Genomic DNA, 16,324 nt, shown 5'->3' on the forward strand with positions numbered 1-16,324 from the left:
CAGCTTCTTATAACCACAGTTCTAGCCTCAACTTGTAAGGACTACCACAGAAGAGAGCTGTACACTGATACCAGTAATGAATGCAGATGCAGAACTCGTAATGAAATCATAGCAAATTGATTGCAACAACATATTAAAAGATCTTTTGTCATGACCAAGTAGGCTTTCTACAAGGGATACAAACAAGCTTAGGATGTTATGCCAAGCTGAGAGGGCAAGCACAGGCAAAGCAAACTTCCAGGTGCTTAGGAAGATTGTAAGGGTAGACTTAGATCTGCTTGACAGCTAGCTCCATTCCATGTCTGGAGAAAAGGAAGTGGCAAAAACCTGTGTTCCTCATCCAAACTTGTTCTGAATCCTTACCAGTACTTAGTCCCTGTCAGCAGCCACAAGCTTTAGCATAGCGTTTGGCCTTGCTAAGATAGCCAGATCTCTGGAGCATGAAAGGTAGGCTTTTGTGTACAGCTCGAACGCTGTTGCTGACGCGTGCCAGTTTGGTATTCCTCAGGAGTTTTCTCTTTAGTATAATAACATGTCCCTGCCTGTAGATAGATGACACTGGATCGCTTGGATAGCACTAAAGGGTGTGCAGCTATCTTAACAGGAAACAACTATCCACTTGGGTAATGTATGAGACAGGCAAGACAATTCTCAGATGGTTGACTGTTATTTATGTTGCAGGTGGATTTGCTGGCATATTTACCCCTTCTCTATCAGGATATTGAAGCTTTAGACCCTTGAGTTTAATAGGTAATGTTTCAGTAACCTTTTAAGTATAGAAGATGAGAGATAAGTTAGATGAAAAGTCCCAAAACATTTCTGCCTGAAAAGTTTCTCCATTTGCAGAAGGAGCAGGCTAAGAATTTAGAAAGTAATTGTAGGTCCATGTGAAAAGTTCATCAGTGCAGTTTTAAAGGGAAATAATTAGAACTCAGCATTGGTAAAGATTGACTTTTCTTATCGATCCAGGCTCTAACAGCCCTTTGAGATGTTGCTTCAAGAGCTAACCCTGATCACATCAGAATAACATCATTTGGGAAGACTTCCATGTGCCCTAGGTCATATAGTTGGCAACAGAATTCCGAGAAGAGCCTAAGACATCTGACCTGTCATTATTGTAGGAAGGTTTCACTGAATGGGTTTAGAGAAGCAGGAGTTTAATCCACTTTCCAGACTTCCCCCAACCCTAGTTACCTCAAAAATGAAAAGAAGCAAAGGTTGTAGCTCAGTAGAGTACCTGCCAATGTGTGAAGCCCTGGTTTGATCCACAGCATTGCAAGAAACAAACAAGAACAGCAAGAAGGCAACTGTAGTTGTCTAACAGTGACCTGACAAGGCACAAGTGAATGTGGAAATCAAAGTCACCAGTTTCTGCCATCACCTAAGCATCAAGGATCTAGTACACATTTATTTCCAGAAGAGAAAATGCTACCTTTATTACTAGTGCTCACGTCTTTAATCCCAGCACTTGGGAGGCAGAGACAGACGGATCTCTGTGAGTTCGAGGCCAGCCTGGTCTACAAGACCCAGTTCCATGACAGGCTCTAAAGTCACAGAGAAACCCTGTCTTGAACCCCCTCGCCAAAAAAAAAAAAAACCCAAAATCAAAACTACAAAGAAAGTAACCACCAGGACACCATATACTTGACCATATGGGTTTCATTTTAGAGTTGAACTTCAGCAGTGGCTAGAATTTATTTTTACCTTATGTTGTATGATTTATTTTTTTAATCTAGGAGCTGTTCAATCCTCTGCATTGGAACTTAATTTGACAAATTCAAACGGTACTTGCCTTTTTGCAAAATGGGAGATGAATTTCACAATATTTTATGAAACTACAAACAAAACTTTTGTAAGTAAAAAACTTTTTTGTCTTTTTTGAGATTGACTTACTTTTTATGTAGATGGGTGTTTTGCCTGAATGGGTATCTGTGCATCATGTTCTTATAGTGCCCTTAGAGGTCAATAGAGGACATTGAATACCATGGAGCCAGAATTACAGATGATGGTGAGCTACCATGTGGGTGCCAGGAATCCTCTGGAAGAGTAGCCACTGATATTAACCACTGAGCAGTCTTCCTAGTCCCTTAAAAAGGTGTTTTTGTTTTGGTGTTAGGGTTTGAGCCCAGAGTCTCTTTAGGTGGTACTAGGTAAACACTGTTAATTGTCCTACTTCCCAGTCCCATATTTGTCTTGAGTCTTATAGTAGGGATTTATTTACATTTGGATTTTTTTTTGTTTGAGACAGGATTTCTCTGTCCTGGAACTCCGGACCAGGGTAGCTAGCCTCATCTGCCTCTTGAGTGCTGAGATTAAGGGTGTGTGCCACCACATCTGGGTTTACATTTAGACTTTTGTACCCTTTGGTGGCGCATGCCTTTAATCCCATCTCTTGGGAGGCAGAGGCAGGAGGATCTCTATGAGTTCGAGGCCAGCCTCGTCCACAAGACCTAGTTCCTGGACAGGCTCCAAAGCTACACAGAGAAACCCATTTTCGAAAAACCAAAAAAAAAAAAAAGAGATATGTACAAATAATATTTCATGATTTCATGTTAATTGACCTAACCCTTAAAGCCTGTGTTTGTTAAAACTATTAAACTCTTAAATGTACACTGTTTAAGGTTGGAGTGGATACTTCTAATTCATTAATTTTTTTTTGAGTTTTCCTTGGAGATGGTTATATGCCAATGAGGAAACTTCATGATATTTCAGTTTTAACCACTTCTGAAGTAATATACAACATTAAATCTTAAATTTCTTTTTTTCATCTTTAAAACATTTTGATCTTTTTTTAAAAAAAATATGTGTATGTATAGGTGTGTGGGTTTAGAAATCTTTTTCTCTGTGTATTTGTGTACCACTTATGCCTGGTGCCAGAGAAGGAGAGAAAGGGTCATTGCCTCCCCCTGAACTGCAGTCAACAGACAGTTGTGAGCCCACAATGTGAATTCTGTGAATCCAACCTGGGTCCTCCTGGCGAGCAGCCAGTGCTCTTAACCATTGAGCCATCTGTCCAGCTCCCAACGTCTAAGAACTAGTTTGCTATTTCTGTCTACCTTTTTTTGGGGGGGGGGTTCTATAGCTTTGGAGCCTATCCTGGAACTCACTCTGTAGACCAGGCTGTAGACCACAGAGATCCACCTGCCTCTGCCTCTCGAGTGCTGGAGTTAAAGGTTTGTACTCCCACCACCCGGCTAAAGATATTTATTTATTTATTTATTTATTTATTTATTTTGGTTTTTCGAGACAGGGTTTCTCTGTGACTTTGGAGCCTGTCCTGGAACTAGCTCTGTAGACCAGGCTGGTCTCGAACTCACAGAGATCCACCTGCTTCTGCCTCCCGAGTGCTGGGATTAAAGGTGTGCGCCACCATCGCCCAGCTCTAAAGATTTTTTAAATTAATTATGTATACAATATTTTGCCTCATGTATTCCTGCATGCCAGAAGAGGGCACCAGATCTTTTTACGGATGGTTGTGAGACACCATGTGGTTGCTGGGAATTGAACTCAGGACCTCTGGAAGAGCAGTCAGTGCTCTTACCCTCTGAGCCATCTCTCCAGCCCTCTATCTACCTTTTTGTTTTTCTTTTCTTGGCCCCTTTGCCTTATTTTTGTTTTGTTAAGGCCCTATTTATATCATCATTTAAAAAACCGGTCTATAAGCTAGGAAAGCGCTCAGTGGTAGAACAGTTGCCCATTGTGCAGGAGACCATGATTCCATCTCCAGGTCTGCAGAAGTTAGTACACAGCTAGATGCCTTTTCCTGTTTTCTTTAGACATACATGAACTTGTCCAAATACCTGGTGTGTAACTAAAGAATTTGAGAACGGTTTTCATAGTATATCAAGTAAAGGGGTAGGACTCACTGCTGTTTTTTTCTCATCCACTCCTAAACTTTTCTTTTGTCTTTTAGAAAAATGTAACCAGTTCGGAACTTCCCAGAGTGACATATAATGAAAGCAGCTGCGGGGATGACCAGAATAGTGCCAAAATAGTGCTACAATTTGGATCCTCTGTCTCTTGGAATGTGAATTTTACCAAGGAAGCATCTGATTATTTTATCGACAGCATCTTGCTTTCCTACAACACTAGTGATAACACAACATTTCCTGGTGCTGTAGATAAAGGTAACCTTAGATGTTGGATTTGTGTTACATTCTCTTGCTTTTGTTAGTAACAAAAAATGTAAACAAAATAATCATTAGTGTGCTCGTCTATCTTCTCAATAAGAATGAAAAAAATCAGTCTTCTACCCATCTCAGTCCTAACTCCATGAATAGAACAGTGTTGGGTATAAAGTGATTGTGACTGTCATTGCTGGAGTCTCTTACTCTCTACCATTGATTACCCTGATTGTCACATGCAGTGTTTTACTGAGTGAACAATTGATAGCAACCCTGGGAAGTAAGTAAAGGGATTGAAGCTTGGTGACTTTCCCAAAGGCTCTAAATTTAGTGAGTGAGTGAAAAGCTAGTGCTTGAAGCAAAGTTTCCTGAGCTGCAGAGTTCATACATTTATTCATTAGCAGAAACTCAGCAAATGTTGGATGAATGAGAAAATTCTTTACTGGAAGTATACAAGTCCAGTCATTGGAGATTAGAAGAAATACCTCAGATCTTTTTACTATTAAGATGAACTTTTACCTGAAAAGTAAATAGTGTAGGGCTGGGGAGATGGCTCGGTGCTTAAGAGCAGTGACATCTCTTCCAGAGGACCCAGGTTCAATTCCCAGCATGCACATAACAGCTCATAACTGTCTAACTCCAGTTTTGGGGGATCCAACACCCTCACATAGAATATATACAGGCAAAACATCAGTGTACATTAAATAAACAAACAAATCTTAATAAAAATAGAAAAATAGTGATTACAGTTAAAATAACTAAGGTCAGCATTTGCTATTTTGAGACACCATCAGGTCAAGAACAACTTAGATAATTAGGCCAGTCTTGTCATTCTTAAAACAAATATGCCTTAAAATATTTTTAAGTGTGTATAGTGGAGATTTTAAGTTTTTTGTCTCTAAAGCAAGTCAAACTGACCTAAAATGCACACTCGTCTTAGCTCAGCACTCCTGAGTACTGAGGTTATGGGTGTTTGCACACCTGTATCATAAACATATTGAGTTTATGATACTGATTTTATTAGGGTCATGTGGTGAGCCCACAAGCTTTATACAGTAAATGTACAGCTGACCGATCTATTGGACTATCTGTGATAAATGTATACGTACACTCCACCCGGAGATCCCATTTTTACAGAGCTACATCTGTCCTTTGGATAAGTCACTGTCAATTCTGTAGAATCTTGTGGAATCACGGCATTTCTCCCTTCTGTAGTACCCCAGTAGTGTAGAAACCTGACATTTCCTGTAGGGCACCTGGATACTTCCCCTCACAACATGATCCAGGGTGTGAAAAGGATCCAGTCAAGTCTGTTCTCATAGCCAAAATCTACATAAAAATAGTCCCCACAGACTTTCCTTTTTTTTAAATCTATCTTTAATAACCTGGCATTAATTCAAAGCATGAAAAACAAAGTTAAGATTGTATAGGAGGTGCCCATTACGATAGACTAAATCACATTGGTGAGATCGGATTCCAAACAGCACGGGAAGGCATCACTGCTCACGGATTGATGCATTTGGTTACTGATAATTGGCCTGGGGGCAGGCAGCAGATGAAATTTACGAACTCTCAGAGAACAGGACATGGTTACTGGGTCATGAGCACTTTGAAGCGTTTCTTGATGGTGATTCAGTGTCTTGAGTATTTGTCTTCAGGGGAGAACCGAGCAGGATGGGCAGAACAAGTCTATTGTCCCATAGGGTCAAATTTCTGTAACGTATAGACACAATCTCCCTGTTCATTGTGGTAATACTGGAGGAACATGACTGTACTTCAGCAGGAAGACGCCGACCTGTCTGCAGTCAGTCGCTTTTGTCAGGAGTCCCCCACAGACTTTTTTTTTATAGACAGTAGTATCAGATAAGAAAGGAGCCTCATATAGGAGGTAACATGTCTGCTCTAGAGGCAGGCGGATCTCTGTGAGTTTGAGACCAGCCTGGTCTACAAGAGCTAGTTCCAGGACAGGCTCCAAAACCACAGAGAAACCCTGTCTCGAAAAACCAAAAAAAAAACCCCAAAAAACAAAAAACGAAACCCAAAAAACATGTCTGCTCTAACAGTAGACTCAGGAAAGCATGATCTCCTGGTCTTCTGCTCTGACTTAACAGGCTACTAATATTCTGAATTACCTTTCACCTTGGTTTCGAGTAACATAGGATCATAACCCAGGAAATTAATTGTTTATACAGGAAAAAGGCCCGAGTCACTAAAACTAGCTTCAGAGAGAAAAAGTCTCACCTGGGCACCCTGCTGGAGTCAAAAGCATGGTCCCCAAAAGAGATTCCTTTTAACTCAGCCAGCCAGATGCTAATGCAAATTAAGCCTGCAGGTTAGTATAGCTGCCAAGAATGTGTTCCCAACCACTGGGGAACTTCATAGCCACTCCCCCTCTGAGACATGAGGTGCCTTCTTGCCAGATCGCTGGTTTCTTATGACTTTGTGAAAATGCATGCTTGATACCATTGTTAACTGCCTATATAAACGGAAAGCTTTGTGGAGATCACACTTAGCCTTATCCTTTACCCTTATGCCTTACCCTTATGTCTGATGATTTGTCCTTAAGCCTTACGCCCTTATACTCATCTTCCCCTAAGGAATAAAGAAACTTGCAGGAAAAACATGCCTAAGTCAGTCAGTTTGTTTTACCCCTCAGTCCTATTCTGAACCCTGAGAGAGTGCTGGGGCCAGTCTTCAGCTCCCAGATAGGGACACAGTTCTCACCTTTCAACCCCCTCCAGTGAGATTAGATTAATATGGTGTCTGGAGTAGTTAGCTCCTGTCACTCATAGGACTCCATTCTGACTGCAGGAACATTGACGGATCAACATCAGGTGCCTATATCTGGGGTTTCATAATACCTTTGAACTTGTGGATGGAAAAATCATATTTTAAAGACTCAGAAGTAAGCCCGGTGGTGGCAGCACACACCTTTAATCCCAGCACTCAAGAGGCAGAGGCAAGTGGATCTTGGAGTTTAACCAGCCTGGTCTGCAGAGCAAGTTCCAGGGTAGCTAGGGCTACACAGAGAAAGCCTGTCTTGAACCCTGCCCCAAAAGACTCAGAAGTGAATGAGTTTCATGTTAAACGAGAGCTAGCACAGACAGAGACTTGAAAATCAAACCCAGGTTTTTTAAATTAATTTTTTATATCCCAACCGCAGTTTTCCTCCCCTTCTTTCCTCCCAGTCTCCCCACCTCCAATCCTTCTCCTCTGTTTCTCTTCAGAAAAGGGGGACCTCCCGTGGCTATTAGCCAGCCATGGCATACTAAGTTGCAGTGAGACTAGGCACCTCCTCTTCTGTTAAGGCTGGATGGGGCAATCCTGTAGGAGGAAAGGGTCTCCAAAGCAGGCAAGAAAGCCAGAGACCATCCCTGCTCCCACTGTTAGGAGTCCCACAAGAAGACCAAGCTACATATCATAACATATGCACAGAGTGTCTAGGTCAGTCACATGTAGGCTCCCCGGTTGTCAGTTTAGTCTCTGTGAGCTCCTATGAACCCAGGTTAACTGATTCTGTGGGTTTTCTTGTGCACATCCAAGTTTTAATTCGTCTAATCTCTTCATTTGAGAGAATAACTGAGGCAAGATCTTATTGGCTATTTTAGATATTTATCTCTGTGGGTGAGGCATGGTTGCATTATCTTTAATAACTAGGATAAGATTTGTCCTTGACTTTCAAGGGGTGTAGAAATCGTTGAGGGAGACAAAGCCTAATTGTGCTCCCAATTGATAGGGAGAACATTGAGCTCAGTCTGAATTTGTTGTTGCTGTTTCTAGTTTCTGCTTGAGTGGGTAGAGAGTTCGTAAGTCTTTTCTGAGCATGTGAGGGCAGTTCTAGACTCTCTTTCTCAAAGCACACAGTAAATTTAGAATGTAATGTGCATTTCACAATTGCATCTGTGGATCCCTGGACTGAATGCCTGCTTTCGGAGTGTTCTCACTAGTAGCCCTGATGAGGAGCAGAGAGAGAAGAGAGATTGGAAACAGAAAGAGAGGCCAGTTTATGATGGAGGAGCGAAAGAGCTTGGTGGAGAAATGGGTCCTGAGTTGCGGCAGCGAGTGATAGAATGTAAGTGGAAAAATGTGAGCAGGATGTTTCCACCAGAGGGAAGCAGAGGATACACAGTGGCCATTGGAGAGTTGCCTGACTACAATCCACGCTGTCTGTATGTGTAACAGGAATTCCGCAAAGACTGTTGGCTCAGTGCAGTGGGCCTCATTATAGGGACCTGGGAAGCCAAGAAAGGGTCTTTAGCATGATGGGATAGGCATTAGGGAAACTGTGGCAGGTTTTCCTAAGCCAGAAAATGATACAAGCATAGCAGAGGGAATGGTTTGTAGAGAATATATACTGCTGGATTAATTTGGAAGTGAGGAGACTACAAGCAGAGAAGCCAGCTTCAGAGGCTGTTTTAATCAGGAGATGACGCAATGCATGTCCCAACTACGTGGGCAACCGTTAAAGGAGGATGGCTTTAGTCTGACACATTAGATAAAATCACTGACATGCTAACCCCCTTCCTTGTTTTATTTTAAACAAGTGCTTGATGAATTTTTCTATGACTATCTTCTGTATTTATCAAAAACTATCTGGAATTTAAAATACTTTCCTTATATGCACTTTAGAGAATTGCCTTTGAAATAATTTAGTATTTTGAAATACTAATTTTTAGGCATTTAATAATTGAAGTAACTTTGAAACTATTTAAAAATGTTTTCATGATTAAAATACAAAAAAGGTACAGACTAATATAGCAGACCTACTGAGATCCATTACTCAGAATTAATTTTTTTATTTTAGACAGAGTCTTACTGTATAGTCCTAGGTGTTCTGGAATTCTCTTTGTAGACCAGCTTGGTCTCCAGTTCACAGAGATCTGTCTGCATCTGCTTCCTGGGTTCTGGGATTAAAGGAGTGTGCCTGGCCTAGTAGATATAATTTTAAATTGTCTGCTTCATTATTTGAAAGAAATAAAACTTTACAGATACATTTAAGGTACTCCTTGGCTCCCCTTTCCTTCCTGCCTGCAAGAAACAACTAGCCTTTCAACTTTAGGGTGTAGCATTCCTGTATGTATATTATCAATGTTCATGAATAATAGTTGTAATTTTATATAGTTTAGTATAACCCTAATATATTTAGAACTTGTTTTTCCCTATCATTGTATTTTTGCTTGTTTGATTTATTTGTTTTTGAAACAGGGGCAAAACTAAGTAGTTCTCATTTGCCTGGAAGTCAACTATGTAGACTAGGCTGGCCTCACATATAGAGAGATCCATCTGCCTCTTGTTTCCTGAGTTCTGGAAGTAAAGGCGTGCACCACCATGCCTGGTTTCCCTTTCATTGTTTTTGAGGTCTGTCTTTATATAGCAAGTTCACATCTGTTCCTTTCTGATAACAAGGAGACAATTTTAGGAAAACAAATTTAAATTCAAAAAACGCTCAAACCTCATCTGTCCATTAGGGGGTGCCAAGACAACATTAAGTGGCTACCTTGTTATATGATGGGAGAGGCACAGAAGGTAGCTAGGTGGTTAAGAGTGTTTGCCGCTCTTTCAGAGGACCAGAATTTGACTCCTGGTCAGGGAACCAATGTTGTGAATTAAAAATGCTGCATGCGAGAGAAAGATGCCTTGCGACAGAGTTCAGGTGAAGGGGTTTTTCTATTGGGGGAAAAGGGGGAAGGAAGAGGGGGATCGGCCTTTGGAAACAGGAGTGGCAGGAGAGAAGGGGGGGAGGGGAGGTGTGCAGGGCCCTTTTAAAAGGGAACTTAGTGAATGTCCACAGGAGGTGCTCTTAGTGGCTGCAGCTGAGGATGTACCCTGTCAGGACCCCAAGGGCAGGCCAGTGCAGATGCCTGAATACTAACAATACTTTCTTTTCTGCTTCTCTAAGACACTAAACCATTTAGATTTGCATGATCTCAGTATTTTGCAGTTTGACTATAGGCATTACAGTGAAAAGTCTGTTCACAGAGGCATAGTAAAAATTTCTTTTACCTAAAGATTTCCTGAGATGGAATCATCTTTATTTTTCTTTCTCATTCATTCATTCATTTTTTTGTTTCTTTGAGACAGAGTTTCATGATAAGGTTTCTCTGTGTAAACAGCCGTGGCTATCCTGCCTTGGAGCTCGCTTTGTAGACCAGGCTGGCTTTGAACTCAGATTTGCCTGCTTCTGCCTCCAGAGTGCTGGGATTAAAGGCACGTGCCACTGTTGCCCAGTTGGAATCATCTTTAAATTCCATCTAGGAAAAAAGTTCATAAATAAGTTAACAGTTGATGCAGCACAAGGATATTTATTACAAAAATCTGTGTTTAATCCAACTCTATCTTTTCTTTGAGAAATTATGATTATTATCATCACTGTTATGTGTGCATGTGTGAATGTGTATGCTGTGGCATGTTATGTAGAGGTCCGAGAACTACTTTGTGGAGTCAGTTCTCTCGTCTTTGTGTAGGCCCTGAGAATTAAGCGAAGGTCACTAGGCTGTGCACCAAGTCGCTGAGCCATCTCAGTAGCCCAAGAGAAAGGAAGATCTGTCATTTCTAATGTTGCCCGGATGGGCCACTAGCTGGCTGAAACCACACATGAGCCTGAAGTCAGTCTTCCAGCTTCTGGCGCTGGAGTGCCAGGGATTTCAGTACTGGCCTGTGTGGCTCTACCACCTCATTGTGCAGTTTACTGGGTATTGAACCTGGGACTTCTGGTGTACCTGTAGGCCAGCACTCTAACCATTGAACTACATCCTCAGCGCTCTTCCTTTCTTATGGTCTCTAAGCCCTATGTTTAATTAATCACTCACTCACTGTGTTAGTGTTAGCAGCCCCTTCCCTTCCACTCTCACTTTTCACCTAAGCAGCCCATTGTCCTTTTCCCCTGTTAGTTAAAAGTTAGGGTTTTTTCTGCCTATTGCTGCATATTTCTTACAGTTCTTAAAATAAATTAGGCTTTATTTCCTCTTTTAAGCCCCATTTCTAACCAAGAAGCTATCTGTAATTGGTACCTGCAAAAAAAAAAATGGACTCCTGTTTTGTGTGTGTGTTTTTTGTGGACTTTTTGACACTTTTTTTATCTTACTATATTTTGTTTGTTTCAGTTTTTTGTTTTTTTGGTTTTTTGGTTTTTCGAGACAGGGTTTCTCTGTAGCTTTGGAGCCTGTCCTGGAACTAGCTCTTGTAGACCAGACTGTCCTCGAACTCACAGAGATCCGCCTGCCTCTGCCTCCCAAGTGCTGGGAATAAAGGCGTGCGCCACCACCTCCTGGCCATGTTTCAGTTTTTATTGTTGTGTTCTTGCTTGTTTTGAGAGAGAGGAAATAGGGAGAGGGAGGAACATGAAGAAGGTGGGGAGGGCCAGGGAAGAGTTGGGAGAAGGAAAACATGAAGAAAATGTATTGTATTGTATGAGAAAAACTGATGTGGGGCTGTCTAGATGACTTCGTGCGTACAAGTCCGTGCTGCGCAAGTCTGACACCCTGAGTGTTGACCCCGTGATAGGAGAGAACCATCTCCTGTGGTTCATCCTCTGACCTCCCCACATGTGTTTATAACCAGCTTGCAAATGAATGCACATGCACCCAAACTAATGACAACAGTGCCGACAAAGTAGAAAACCTGCATGTATGGCTGCACATCACGTGTGCCTGCTGCCTACAGAGGCGAGAAGAGGGTGGCAGATCACATGGAACTGGAATCAGGCAGTTGTGAGCCTTCGTGTTGGTGCAGAGAATGGAACTCTGTACCTCTGGAAGAGCTGCCAGTGCTTAACAACCCTAACTGCCTGCCTCTGCCTCCCGAGTACTGGTACTAAAGGTGTGCGCCACCACCGCCCAGCACTGCCAGTGCTCTTAACCACGGAACTATCTCCTCCAGTCTTACTGCTTTCATTCTTAACCCTTATGGTCTTCCCTGCTCTCTACAGTGTCAGTGACAGTGAACTTGTCATTCCTCTCAACATGCCCCACATTTTATCACTTTTGGCATGGGGTGGGGAGGCCTAGAAGAAAAAAAAATCTGCATTTGTATGTTAATATAAACATTTTAACAGTTTCTCATGTCTTCCTGTAAATGCCACTGTTAATTTTGTTTTATAGGAAGTGTTGCTGTTGAAAGTTCTCAGAGATTCAAAATTCCATTGAATGACATCTTTAGGTGCAATAGTTTATTAACTCTCAATGTGAGTTCTGTGGTCCAGCACTTCTGGGACATTCATGTACAGGCTTTTGTTCAAAATGGCACAGTGAGTAAAAATGGTGAGTCCTAAAGTATGGATTTATATTATATGACTCTTATTTTCAGGTAGCATTCATTGAGGGCATCATTTGAGAACATTTCTTAAAGGCACAGTCTAAATATTTTCAGTATGATAGAAATTCTTCTTTGTTTGTTTTGGTTTTTTTAAGACAGGGTTTCTCTGTAATCCTGGCTGTCCTGGAATTCATGCTGTTATTCCAGGCTGGCCTCCAACTCAGAGATCTTCCCACCTCTGCCTCCCGAGACTAAAGGTATGGTCACCATGCATGCCCGACTTAAAAGTGATAGTTGTTCTTTGTAACATGAGGGGTCCTGCTAGTTGTTGGGGTTTTTGTCCCACCTGGTGCCCCATAGCAGGCAAGCCCCAAAATAAATCACACAGAGATCTCTATAAGTTATAAAGCTGATTGGCCCAATAGCTCTAGCCTCTCAGTAGCTAACTCTCACATCTTGATTAACCCATTTTTCTGATCTATGTTAGCCATGTGGCTCAGTACCTTTTTCAGTGAGGCAGATCACATCCTGCTGCTTTGGTGATCTGGGCAGGAGTGGGAGGAATCAACTTCCTCCTTCCCAGAATTCTCCTGTTCTTATTACATCATTTTTACTTCCTGTCCGGTTTTCCCGCCTGGCCAATCAGCGTTTATTTATAACATGATTGACAGAATACAGACAATTCTCCTGCACCAGTTCTTACTCGTAATTTCAGCTGCAAGTTTATGATACACAAGGGATGGCATATGTGTGGGGGGTGTAGTGTGTGTGTAGGAGGGGAGTGGGAGAGCATGCACTCCGGTGGCCAGGAGTCAACCTTGGGTGTAATTTCTCAGGTCTACTCCACATGGGTTTTTGACATAGGGTTCCTCACTGGCCTGGAAAATAGTCCTGAGTAGGTTAGGCTGGCTGTTCAGTGAGTTGTGGAGAGCTACTGGTATTGCAAGCATATGCCTCCATGCTTAGATTTCTACAGGAGTTCTGTTATTATCTCAGCTCTCAGACTTACAGAGCACACTTTCCCAGCTGAGGTATATCTCCAGCCTCAGCCTTGGCTGGTTTTTGAGACAGGACTTAGAACTCATAGAGACCAGGCTAACTTTCAACTCTTAGAGATCTACCTGCTTCTTCCTCTTTCTTAGACTGCTTGCATTAGAGATGTATACCACCATGCCTGACTCTGGAGTGGTCATTTTTGATGTTTTTTAATTTTTATGGATGTTTTGCCTGCATGTATGTTTGTGCATCATATGCATGCCTGGTGTCTGATCTCCTGGAAGTGGAGTGACAGACAGTTGTGGGCCACCATGTGGGTTCTGGGACTCGAACTCAGGACCTCTGGAAGAACAGATAGAGCCATTTAACTAGCCCTTGGAATAGTCTTTAAAAAATACTTTCTATGATGTTTTCAGCTTATAAAACCTGACCATTGATCAAATCTTCAAATAATTGGCCGTGTACTCTTAACAGTTCTGTGCCCAAAGTTTAGTTCTGTGCCCCCCTTTGTTTAAGTAAGAGAGTTTTAAACCTACTACGAAATTATATATAATAAGTACAAATATCCTTTTCTAACTAGCTTAGGTCTTATATAATAAATAACTTGGCCAAGTCATGAGAGAAAAGTAACTACATTTATATAGTCTTCAACCCCATCGAAGATCTGAGAAGGGAAATAATGTTACCTGGGTAATTAGGAAGTTCAGTAAAACAACTTCCAAAACATGCAACAAATCACAGAGACAACTGGCTACCTGGGCAATCACCCAAAGTCATGTTTGCAGTGTTGAAGCAACCAACTTTGGCTAAGGCCTAATATAACTGACATACCATTTTCAAAGGCAAGCAACTTTTCAAAACTATCTTACCCTGTCTTGGCAGGATATGACAGTCCTGTTTTATCCATTGATGCATGCTCTGTATCTCTGTCAGTGGTTGAGGTATGGGCATTTCTTTGCCCAAAGGCCAGTTTTGCCAAAAAAAAAAAAAGGCTCCAGGTGGAGTGTCTTTGGTGCTCAACATTCTCTCGGGAATAGATGGGTGCTGCCAGGAGCAATTGTCTCACTACCACGAAACTCTGAGTTAGATTAAAGGCCATTTTTTGCAACTCTTTGAAGAGGTTGAAGATTATCTATCTATACTGAGTATAATCTCTATGTATCTAAAGAACCTGATTAGTCTAATTATAAATGACAAACTTAGATGACTATTTATCTATATAATTTTCAATATCTATCTAACTTAAAGACTAAGATAATAAACAACTGTGTAACAAATGAGGATAATGACCTCCAAATATAAACAATGTACAAATATACTTTGTAATATGGTAAATATATATCAATACACAAACAATATATAAGTATCTTAATCAGAGGTAGAAATGTACACTGCAATATGATAAATATATACAATATATATCAATATAATATATGTCAATACATAAAAAATGTTTTAAACAGAGGTAGAAACATGTATGTATACAATAGTCAATTTAATTTAATTTTGTATCTATATAAGAATCGATACCAATATATTTGTCTCAAAATAATAACTCACAAGTACCAACAAGTACCAATCTATTATCCCATTAGATTTCTGTGTTCTAACCTTGACTTTTTAGAAGTTGATTTTAAAATAATTTTATATGCCTTTTAATAGAAATGTGATAATTTCATATTCATTATTTGAAAACTACTAACACTTCCTAAGAAGGATTTAAATGCCTATGACCTGCTGTAGGGGTAATGGAAATAAAAGATTCCTTTGTATTTAAATCCTTAAATGATTTACAAACTCTTTTTTTTAAGTAAGCAGTATTCTTCCTCACAGTGGTTGTATGTTGGAGGGAAAAGGACATTTTAGCTGCTATGAATTTCTCCTCAGAGGCAGGTGAAGTTCTTTGAAACAAAGACCTTTGTGGGCCGGAAAAAGAAGAGTATGTGGCCACACTTGAGTAGCTACAACCTTTTCATGTGTTCTGAGTTTGTCTACTCTGGCCAAAACTTACAAGAAATTATCTGTATATGAAACAGCAGTTTAAGAACCCTTCTCCATCCACTTTAAAAATATACCACCAAGGTCTTCATATGCTTGAACTAACACTGTAGACTGTGAGAACCTAACTCTCAGAAGTAGTTTGCTCTCCTCTGGCCTAGTAAAGCAAGATGACCACTATAGCTCGTGTTATCCTTTGTTTTAGAATACGTGTGTGAGGAAGACAGATCTGTCACCACTGTAGTGCCCGTCATTCACACTACCGTGCCATCTCCTACTGCGACACCCACTCCAACACCCACTCCAACTCCAAAGGTTGGAAACTATTCCGTTACTAATGGCAATACTACCTGTCTGCTGGCTACCATGGGGCTTCAGCTGAACATCACTGAGGAGAAGGTAGGCTTGTTCTTAAAAGCAAAAAAATTTCATCACAAGTAATGTATAGCCCTTACCACGCACTTCAGCGCTGTTATTAGAATCATTCAAGTTTAAATGCAGATTTGAGTTTTGATTAGTTTGGAATAGCTATAACCATGTGAAGCATGATTAATAAAAAGTCAAGGTCTGAAATTGGGATTCAATCTGAAGATGTGGAAAGCAAAACAGCCAGCCACTGGCTCTTACCTCCACCTCAGTCCGAAAATGGCAATCCTGCCTCCCGGAATCTCAGAGGGAGACTGCATTGAGAGCTGTCTTCCTCTCTAGGGCTGGGATTAAGGGTGCGCACCACTGTCATTAAAGGCATGCACCGCTCAGTTTCTGTGGCAACTAGTGTGGCTACTGAGATTAAAGCGGTGTGTCATTATGGCTACTGAGATTAAAGGTGTGTGTTACCATAATCTGGTCTGTAAGGCTGACCAGTGGGACTGTTTTCCTCTCAGATCTTCTGCCAGTCTTTATTTATTAAAACAATTCAAATGCCAGTACAACCATGAAGAGTTAATGACACC

The 16,324-nt window shown here is 41.1% G+C and overlaps 1 protein-coding gene and 1 pseudogene across 3 annotated transcripts in view; one reads left to right on the plus strand and one right to left on the minus strand.

Moving 5' to 3' along the window:
- Positions 1 to 16,324, plus strand: part of Lamp2 (lysosomal associated membrane protein 2) — a 55,384-nt gene that overhangs the window by 13,068 nt on the left and 25,992 nt on the right. For all 3 annotated transcript variants that reach the window (XM_075958478.1, XM_075958479.1, XM_075958480.1), the window contains exons 2-5: positions 1,737 to 1,852; positions 3,914 to 4,127; positions 12,224 to 12,382; positions 15,577 to 15,770. In XM_075958478.1, the coding sequence (XP_075814593.1) occupies positions 1,737 to 1,852; positions 3,914 to 4,127; positions 12,224 to 12,382; positions 15,577 to 15,770 (683 nt within the window). The remainder of the gene's footprint in view (positions 1 to 1,736; positions 1,853 to 3,913; positions 4,128 to 12,223; positions 12,383 to 15,576; positions 15,771 to 16,324) is intronic.
- Positions 5,697 to 5,891, minus strand: LOC142841527 (H/ACA ribonucleoprotein complex subunit 3 pseudogene; annotated as a pseudogene).

The sequence above is a fragment of the Microtus pennsylvanicus genome, chromosome X, assembly GCF_037038515.1.
Source record: "Microtus pennsylvanicus isolate mMicPen1 chromosome X, mMicPen1.hap1, whole genome shotgun sequence".
NCBI lineage: Eukaryota > Metazoa > Chordata > Mammalia > Rodentia > Cricetidae > Microtus > Microtus pennsylvanicus.